The 10,274-nt window shown below is 39.4% G+C and overlaps 1 protein-coding gene across 1 annotated transcript; it reads left to right on the top strand.

Annotated features, from left to right (window-relative positions):
- The first annotated feature begins 2,289 nt into the window (after positions 1-2,289).
- AWAT1 (acyl-CoA wax alcohol acyltransferase 1) lies at positions 2,290-7,731 on the top strand. The gene is made up of 7 exons (XM_004716689.2): positions 2,290-2,365; positions 3,414-3,521; positions 3,770-3,840; positions 4,682-4,886; positions 5,546-5,717; positions 7,151-7,350; positions 7,577-7,731. Exons 1-7 carry the CDS (start codon positions 2,290-2,292, stop codon positions 7,729-7,731), a joined length of 987 nt encoding a protein of 328 aa, XP_004716746.1.
- The last annotated feature ends 2,543 nt before the right edge of the window (positions 7,732-10,274 follow it).

Genomic DNA, 10,274 nt, shown 5'->3' with positions numbered 1-10,274 from the left:
GATGGAGGTTGGAGAGAAGAATGAGGGCTTTGCATCCGTCTTCCCACTTTGGCTTTTAATTGGAATTCAACTAGGAACCAGGACTCATACCTCCATCCTTGATCATGGAAGCTGGTACTAAGACCTCAGAGATTGACTTACTTCAATATGTTAATGAATGGAGGTAAAAGGGGGTTAGGGGGGGAGATTGTTCTATATTAAAAGCAAATTAAGATCTTACAAAAAGAATCAAACCTAATTCTGATCCAGTCATTTAATTCAGCTGACAACCTGTGGAAAGTACAGAGGAACATGCTGAACTTCATCATAAGTATGAAATAAGTAGCATTCAGACTGGGAAACTGTATGAGTTCAAATGCCACGAATTCTTCAAAAGATAAATCATAAGGAAAAGAAAGATATGGAAGAGGAATCTGTAAATTAAAAGACTTAAACTCTGTTTGGGAAAAGTTTACCTGAACTCTATTTCAGAACAATTTCTTTAAATAAAAAATATGCATGGAATTTCAATAGATGGAAAATATCCATGCATTTTACAGATTCAGACTAAACTCTTCAAAATTCTTGGTAGATCATGGAAAACAATGAAAACCCAACAAACGCTCACAGATTTGGTGAGACTATGTAGACATTACTAAATGTTATCAAGGATCCTGCAACAGAAAATAGTGGAAAAGCTGGTACAATCTGAATAAAGCCTAGAGTTTGGTTAATAGTATTGTACCAATGTTTATTTCTTGGTTGGTATCAATCTTACATGGTTGCGTAAGATGTTAATATAAGAGGCTGAGTGAAAGGTATAGGGAACTTTGTAGTGTCATTGCAACCCTCCCATAAATCAAAATTTATCCTAAAATAAAAGTTTATAAAAGTGTACTTGCTACAGCAGAAATGGACCTTGAAAACATGCCAAATGGAAGAAGCCAGAAGCCACTGTATGAGATATCTAAAATAGGTATATTCATAAAGACAGAAAGTAGATAAGAGGTTACCAGAAGTTGAGGAAGAGTAGAGAGGAGCGGGGTGAGGGGTCATTGCTTAATGTGTATAGAGGTTCTGTTGTGATGATGAAAAAGTTTTGGAAATAGAGGGTGGTGATGGTTGCACAACATTATGAATGTAATTAATGCCATTGTACACTTAACAATGGTTAAAACAGCATGTTTTGTGTCACATATACTTTTTAATAATAAATTTTTTAAGGGAAGAAACTTAACAGGCATAATAAATTTAATAAGCAAAGCTAAATCATAGTCAGTAGGGAAGTACACTTAGGAAATAGAACCATAAAGAAATGCAAAGAGGAGATGGCTATAAAAGTCAGGATAATGGTTATTTTAGGATAAAGAAGTGGGTTATGATCAGGACAAGTCCCATGGAGAGGCTTCTGGGGTAGATGAAAAAGTTCTGTTTCCTGACCTAGTGTTAGTTATAAGGTATTTGTCTTATAATAATTAAACCATATTTTAGCTTCAGGTGATTTTCTTTCTGAGTCTTACAGTGAAAAACTAAAGAGAAGATAGACCTTGAGAAGCAAAATGTCTTATCTGAATCCCACATAAAATGGGCCAACTATAAAAATACTTTTTTAAGTATGAATTGGGGGAGTATCACTGGGGATATTGCATTTTTTAAATATGACAATCACATTGTAGTTATGTAAGAAAATATCCATTATTTTTGTAGATGCATAGGGAAGTATTTAGAAGGGGGAAGGCTGGGGAGACAGAGAAAACAAAATGCTAATAATTTAAGATAAATGCTAGATCTATGACAATTTGTTGTATTCTCTAGTTTTGTGTGTGCTTGGAAATTTTTATAATAGAATGCTAAAAAGGTCAAGAGTTGATCTCAACAGAGACCTAATTCCAGATGCTCCTTACCCATCCAACCATCACAATTCCCTTCCCACAAACAACTACCTAAGAGCACAACCCCTGAGATCTCCAAGTGGCCTGCGAGGAGATTTTCCCTTCTGTGTCTCTTGTTCCTTAGGACTGGATGGCAGGCATGCTCATCTCTCTCCATCCTGATGTCTTAATTCCAACAAATAAAGTCAAAGGGAAAATGGGTTGGGCCTAAGGCTCAAGTCTGATGAGAAAAATCCTTGGTACACAAGAACCTGCCCCTGGCAGAGGGTGGGTCTGGGATAAGACAAGGTGGAGAGAGGGCAGGTAAAAACTGCTCATAGTCATATGTGTTTACCAGTGAGTGAGCTTCCAGAGGCTAGTGGCAACGTTAGTTGGGATACTGTTCTGGAACTTTCTCTCTCTCAGGTTCCTGGGCACCATGCCTTGCTCCAAGCAGCCTAATCATTTCCAGAGCCTGATGCTTCTGCAGTGGCCCTTGAGCTACCTTACCATATGTGAGTACCAACTCAAAACTGAACAGCAAAAAGTCAGAGGCAAAGCCATGGAAAGTTCCATCTCTGGCCTTTGGTCATCTGAGATGGTGCTATAGAATAAAGCAAAGGAGTCTTAAGTTCTGTGAGTGTGCTGGAGAAGAAAGAGATAGAGCCCCAGAGAACAGTGGAAACAGACAAGGGATAAAATGGGATCATAATGTATTTGAGTACCATATTTTTATACAAATAACTTGTGCCTTCTATGCTTGCCAACTACACCCTCCCCTTGGGAGGAATTTTTATAAATATACTATGCTATTTTTAATAACAATATATTAAAAAATGTAAATACATGGAAGATCTAGATAATTGATTTTATTTCACCATTCAGAGAGAGAAAATGAGGCATACGAAATAGGTATGATATGTCCATGCTCATAGGGGAGCATGTAGAGTACAACAAAAGAAGTCTTAGCAGTACAGACATAGAAAAATATAGCTTGTGTTTGAACCATGGAGTTTTCTGTTTTGAGAGGGGCTAGTGGTAGCATGAGGGGAAAGAGAGGTAATGGAAGAAGCAGTGAATGAGAAAAAATACAAGAATGGTAGATATGAAATAGTAGATATATACCAAAGATGGTTGGGTAGGGTGTAAGGAGATATGGATAATTTATAGGCACGAAGGTGGTCTAGTGATTTAATAAGGGTTCAGGGATGATGGATAGGTAGAAAGACAAGAGAACAAGAAACATGAGGGAAAATATGGGAATTAATGAGACCAGGTAAAAAAAGGCAAGTCGCAGGCAGAGAACAAGAGTATAGCTACAGTGTGCGTGTAGGGATGTAGGTTGAAAGGAATGACAGATAGGCAGAGAACTAAGACTGGTACGTAGTAGATAACAGAGGAAGTATTTGAAGGGCAACTGGACATTGATGATGGATAGGCAGGAACTGGACTGCGCAAAAGGTCATGACTAAAGACTTGAGTAGCTTGGAGGACTGGAATGGGATTGGGCATGGTTAAGTTCTGCTGGGAGCACAAATTTGGGCTGACTTGTTCCATTGTCAGTTTGGATCTTTCAGCCATTGTTCATTTACCTGCTGTTTACGTCCTTGTGGCCACTACCAGCCCTTTATTTTGCCTGGTTGTTCCTGGACTGGAAGACTCCTGAACAAGGTAAGACTCATAAATGTAGATAGAATGGGGTGTAAGCGCTCCATTTTACCTCCTCATGCCACAAGCCTCTCATCCAAGTCCTCAGAGTCATGGGAGCTAGATCAGTCAGAAAAGATCATTCTGAAGTCATTTCCTTTCTCACCTCTCTAGCAGAGCCATAGTCCCTCCATGCTGTTAGGAAACCCTGGGTAAGTGGGAAGTGTGGAGTGGCACACTGACATGATCCCCTGCTGTTATTTTTGTCTCAGGTGGTAGGCGTTCAACTTGGGTAAGAAACTGGCGTGTCTGGACCCACTTGAGGGACTATTTTCCCATCACAGTAAGTGTCTATTCCCTAGTATTCTTCAGTTTCCCAAATATTAGCATTTATGTCAAATATCTGGGGCTGTCCTTAAGGAAGATAAACATTTTTAAAAAGTCTGAGTCCAGGCTAGATGCAACCTTTCTCTTGGGCAATCGATACTATACTGGGAGACTTTGGACACCATCAGCATGACTTGTAAAATTCCATGGGCAGAATACAAATACAGTTCAGTTTAAAACTGACTGAAAGCTAACTATGTACCATAAAGATTGTATAGGAAATGATCCTCTGCCATCATGAAGTTCACAACTCACCAGGATAGACAAGTATATAATTATTGACTGATAGAGATACAGTTCATAGGAAGAAAAAAATTCTTTCTAGGGAGTGAGGAAAAGATTCACAGACATGGTGATATGTAAGTGTAATTTTTAAAGTTGAATGTAAAATTATTGAGGCAGGCTTTGTCAGGGGTTTAGAGAGGAGAAAATACAAGTAAGAGGTTCTAGAAATATACTACTATGCTAATCTTTCAGGTACTCTGGAATAGACAGAAAGTTTGTCCTGTGTTTTACTCATTTGACACCAGACGGCTCTAAAACAGAACTTCCTCATCTTTTTCACATATCAGCACTAACATAATTATCTGAGACGACCTGGGGATTCTGGATGTCCCCAGACTACCTGATTCCCAAAGACTGAAGAGACCAATAAATATCCTAGTCCCTGGAAACACATTCCTAGCATATCTGTTTGAAATTTTGTATTTAGATAGTGCTGTAGTTCTTAAAGTGTTGTCACCTTTGTTGAATGTGATTTCACTTCACCACTCTGGCATTTTTCTCCGTGGCTGCAGATCCTGAAGACTAAAGACCTGCCACCTGAGCACAACTACGTCATGGGGGTGCACCCCCATGGCATCCTGACCTTTGGTGCCTTCTGCAACTTCTGCACTGAGGCCACAGGTTTCTCGAAGATCTTCCCAGGCATCACTCCTCACTTGGCTACACTGTCTTGGTTCTTCAAGATTCCCTTTGTTAGGGAATACCTCATGGCCAAAGGTTCTTCTAACCATACTTCCTGGAGCTTCTGGTTGATTTCTATGGTTGGAGATGCAATTTTATATGCCAAATTCCCTACCCTTCACCTCCAATCATCATAGGAAAGTAGCTAAAAGCATAAGTTCAGGAGCTAAACAGCCTGGATTTGACTCTTCGCAATGTCCTTTTCTTTGCGGTCTTGGGCAAACTACTATTTGCCTCAGTTACCTCATCTGAAAAGTGATGCGGATAATAATCTCATCTCAGATACTTAATGACTAAATGAGGTGTAATGCAAATATTCAGCCTGCCACAAAACACGTGGTCATTAATAATAGTTATTGATTTTAAGGCAATAGAGGGAAACAAAGGGGTAGAATTACAGTAGGTATTCAGAAAGTTCTGGTTATCCCACTAAAAATCTTCCTACTGTAGTTTTGACCCAATACCCCTTACAAAGTAGAGATCGTGCCTCAAAGTGAAGCTTGTTATGTCTGCCTACAGGCTTCTTTTCTCCACACTTTTAGTCCTGTCTTGTTTAGCCCCTCCTCCTAGGATTCCTGGGAACCGAGATCATACAAACAAGCTAGTTTTCAGCCAAAAATGAGAGCTTCCTCTAAGCCGTTTTCCTCTCTCCTGTTTATTTTTCTCCTCACTCTTTGCTTCATAATTCTTTTCAGGTGTGTGCTCTGTGAGTCAACCAACCATTGACTACCTGTTGAGCCATGGCCCTGGCAACCTCGTGGGCATTGTAGTGGGAGGTGTGGGAGAAGCCCTGCAAAGTGTTCCCAACACCACCAACCTCATTCTCCAGAAGCATAAAGGATTTGTGCGCACAGCTCTCCAGCACGGGTAGGTGCTCTTCCCATGGGAAGACGGGTTTGCCTTCTTTGAGAAGTATGACCCTGTAGGTTATGCCAGGAATCCTGATGGCGTAGCGGTTACATGTTGGGCTGCTCACCTCCAGGTTGAAGAGTTATAGTCTCACAACTCCAGAGAAGAAGTTCTCCTCTGTCCTATAGGGTCACTATAAATCTGAATTGATTCAGTGGCAGAGTTTGTTTGTTTGTTGAGGTGATGCCAAGGTGATTCAGACATTTGTCTTTCTTTTTAGGACTTCATTAGTGAGTAGGGGAGAGAGTTGTGGGTTTGTTTGGTTTTTTCAAGTTTTAGGTGGTCCACTTTTTCTGAACTAGTTAGACCAATTCCTAGGAAGCAAAACCAAGCTCAACATTAGGGGAATCAGGCTAGTGCTCCCTGAGCACGACAACAGTATCTCAGTCAATATTGATATCTATGTCTGTCTGATAATGGTATGTGTTAAGAGGTAATACAGTAGAGTGATTATGAGTTTAGGATCTACATTCAGGGGCCTAATTTATTATCTTAACTTTATTTCTAACATTCAGGTCGCCATGTCTTGGTATTTTCACTCTTATGACATGGCTACATGGTTACTAATTATATCTGCTTTGTAAGGTAGTTAAGGGGAACCAGTTAATTCATCCGCGTGAAACACTATGTGCCTGGCATATAGTAAGAGATCATCAGGTCAGTAGAGCAGCTTACCAGGCCCAAAGAAAATTGCCTTATTGAAGATTCAGATAAGAGAAAAGTTTCTTATAAAGACCTTTCCTGAGTGGTCTATTCATTATTTTGGAGCATAATATAGATGAGAGACCTAAGCTGGAAGAATAGTCCTCGATTCCAATCTAAATTCTGCAGTTTACTGACTGTTCACATGATCTTGCCCACCTGAATTTTGGGATGCTGTAGGAAAAAAGAAAATACTCCACTGTGTCCTCTACTATCTTTATTGGAAGGAGCAAGTAAGAAAACATATTTCAAAGTGCTGAGAGGTTGTTATTAACAATTCACAAAAGTTATATGAAGTTATACGTCTCTCGCACAGGAAAACGTGACCCTTATTCTCTATGAAAGGCACTGCCAGAGTGGATTCTCATGGTTTATGAAGATGTGCAACTTTTCTCTGCTTTACTCCCACAACCCAAGATAAAATACCTTATGGTTAAGCTCCTGCATGATGATCTCTGTCTGAACTCATCTTCCGTCCCAATAACCCCATAGCCTAGGCATGTGATACTGGTCCAGACAATATTCTCCCTGGACTTGAAATTTTCAGGAACCCTAGTTGGTGCAGAAAGAAATTCTTTATGCTGCAAGGATTTTATTACAATAGATAGATGCATAGATGTAAACTATGTTCCTTTAGGTAGTTCCCTCCCTAGCCTGGGTTTGGTAAATTAATCAGATTTTTTGTACAGGGCACATCTGGTTCCTACCTTCACTTTTGGAGAGACCGAGGTATATGAACAGGTGATATTCCCTGAAAACAGCTGGATGAGCAAGTTTCAGAGCTACTTTCGGTGTTGTCTAGGTTTCTATTTTTGTGTCTTCTATGGACAAGGATTCAGCCAAGGCACCATTGGACTTATGCCATACCGTTTGCCTATCGTTACTGTGGGTGAGTGTAAAATTTGCAACCAAAGCCAACTCTGTCTCAATTTCATCCTAGCCCTCTCTACCCCTGCCTCTATGATAGAAGAGAGTATCAGAGTGAGAGAAACTGGACTCTAATTTAGGCTGTGAGAAGGTCACTCAGGATATGAGAGGAACAGGTCCAGGGAAGTAGAAGGAAGTTAACAGGATTCTAACACTTTCCTTTTTCCTTTTCCCATTTCCTTTGACAGTTGGGGAGCCTCTGCCCCTGCCCCATATTGAAAAGCCAAGCCAGGAGATAGTGGATAAATACCATGCACTCTATATGGACGCCTTGTACAAATTGTTTGAGCAGCATAAGGTCCAGTATGGTTCCTCAAAGACACAAGATCTGGCCTTCCTGTGATTGAAGGGGCTGCAAGCCCATCCTCTTCAGAGTCAGAGACTGAGACCTGCCTTGGAGAAGAGACTTATCTGCCAGATAATCAAACAGGGGTGGGAGGGAGAAAACTAAAGATTAAGGAGGGCTGAGGGAGTTGGCAGGGAAAGGAGCATTACAAGCTCCTTTATTGCCACAGAGCCCTCACAGGCATTCTTCCTGAGGAGCTTCACTTATTCATTCTTCCAAATACAAGGTCATGCTCCTGTTCTGCTCCTGACTGATTTGCCTATTTCAGCCTGATATTATAGGACATGTGAAGAACTTCTGAGGATTCTAAATGACAACGAGGAAGCCTGAGTAGCCACTGAACTGTTTTCTTATTTTGAGTTTTCTTGTATTTTTAAATTGAGATATAATTTGCATCCCATAAATTTAACCTATTTAAAACACAAAATTCAGTGATACTTACATATTCACAGTCGTGCAAGCACCAATATCATCTAGTTTCAGAATATTTTTAATCAATTCCAAACCCTGGTATACACTAACTACCCATCACCACCCACTCCCAAGACCCTGGCAACCACTAATATATTTTCTAACTCTGGGCATTTCATATAAATGGAATCATGTGATCTTTTGTGATTGACTTATGTCACTTAGTATAATGTCTTCAATGTTCATTGATGTCGTGGCATGTATAGAATTAAATTTCTTTTTATGGCTTATTGTATGTATTTATGCATCATATTTTGTTTACTCATCTGCTTATGGACACTTGGGCTGTTTTCACCTTCTGGTTTTTGAACAATGCTTCAGTGAGCATTGATGTGCAAGTATCTGTTTGAATTGCTGCTCTCAATTATATACCAAGGAGTGTACGAGGGAGTACCCCCCCCACCCAGATAGTGTAAACCTAGAAGTGGAATTGCTAGGTCATATAGTAATTCTGTTTACACTTTTGAGAAACCATCAAACTGTAACCCACAGGCACTGTACCATTTTTCATTCCCTCCAGCAAGGTGTAAAGGTTCAAATTTGTCCACATCCTTGCCAATATATAATATTTTCTGTTTTTCTGATAATAGGGATCTGAGTGGGTGTGAACTGGTGTTTCGTTGTGGTTTTAATGAGCATTTCCCTAATTATTAATGATGTTAAACATCATTTCATGTGCTTGTTCATCATTTGTAGATCCTCTTTTGATAAATGTCTATTCATCTTTTGCCAATTTTTTTGTTTTGGTTGTTTGTCTTTTGGGTATTGAGTGTGTTAGTCTGGGTAGATTAGAGAAACAAATATATGTCATAGAGACACTCACATATGTATAAGAAAAAGCTTTATATACAAGAGCAATTTGGATATTGAGAAAATATCCCAGTCCAGTCCAGATCAAGTCCATAAGTCCGATATTAGCCCAGATGTTCAATACCAATCTTTAAATTCCTCTTCAGTCTCACCCAACACATGCAATGACACTGAATACAGGAAGATCACAGGCCAGTGGGTGAGTGAAAGGTCTTGTAGATCCAGTGGTGGTGTAAGCATCTCAGCACTGGCAGGGGTCTCCACGTGGCTTCTCTGGCTCCAGAGCTCCTCCAGAGGCTGCTGCATCAGCCTCTCTCCATGTGTCTCCTCAACATGGATGTCTTGCAGGGAGTGAACCTGCATCCTAACTCCAGCAAGCTATTTATCTCCTCAGTGCCTCGAAATGAGGCCACCAAGCTGGGACCTGCTTGACAGATTAACCTCCACCCCATTCACTCTTAATCCTCTCAAGTTGACAACAGATTCTATAACTACCACAGAGTCATAGCTCTCTTATGTTCTGAATACTAATCCCTCATTTAAAACACACAAAAAATTCCAATGGAGCAGTTCCTTAACCCTATATTGTCCATTTGTAAAATCCTTAAAAACTTTAAGTAATATGGCAAACTGTATGCACAGAAAATATGCAGATTTTTATCTTTGAATTTCTAAACTGAGTTGAAGTTCTCATTTAAATATACATTCAGAATATATTATCACCAACTGAAACTTCCTAAGAAAAGTTTTACCTTAGCAAATCAGAAAATCTAGGATGCCTCTAGAAAAATTGTGAGGTCAAAGAGCTATTAACCATCCAGCTAACCGTAGTTTGGATTTGCAAATTAGTCAGCTAAACAAACAAGACTGAAACTACCAATTGCTCACCAAATAACGTTTTCTATTGATACTTGCTTCTAACCTCAAAAAGAAAATAGTAGCTTTACAATGAGCTTTCACTTTTAAATAGTTAAAATTGTTAAATGAACCTCACTAGTCTTCAAAAATATGAGAAGTATATAAATAAAATTTTCTTAAAAATGAATTCTTCAGCTAGACTCTGGATTTTAAAAAAATGTTTGCTTTGTATATGTATTTTTTTGCAGTTGGTTGGAGAGCTCTGAAATATTCAGGAGCTTTAGTTGTTTGATTATGTTGTTCAAATCTTCCGTTTCTTTACTGAGTCATACTTGTTGATCTATCTTTCTTTGAGAGTGGTGTATTAAAATAACCTACTATAATTGTTGATCTGGTTTTTT

This window comes from Echinops telfairi, unplaced genomic scaffold (assembly GCF_000313985.2).
Source record: "Echinops telfairi isolate 266 unplaced genomic scaffold, ASM31398v2 ScPeMD7_7415;HRSCAF=8453, whole genome shotgun sequence".
Lineage (NCBI taxonomy): Eukaryota > Metazoa > Chordata > Mammalia > Afrosoricida > Tenrecidae > Echinops > Echinops telfairi.
Note: the sequence above shows the minus strand (reverse complement) of the source record. Positions and strands in the feature narration are given on the sequence as shown.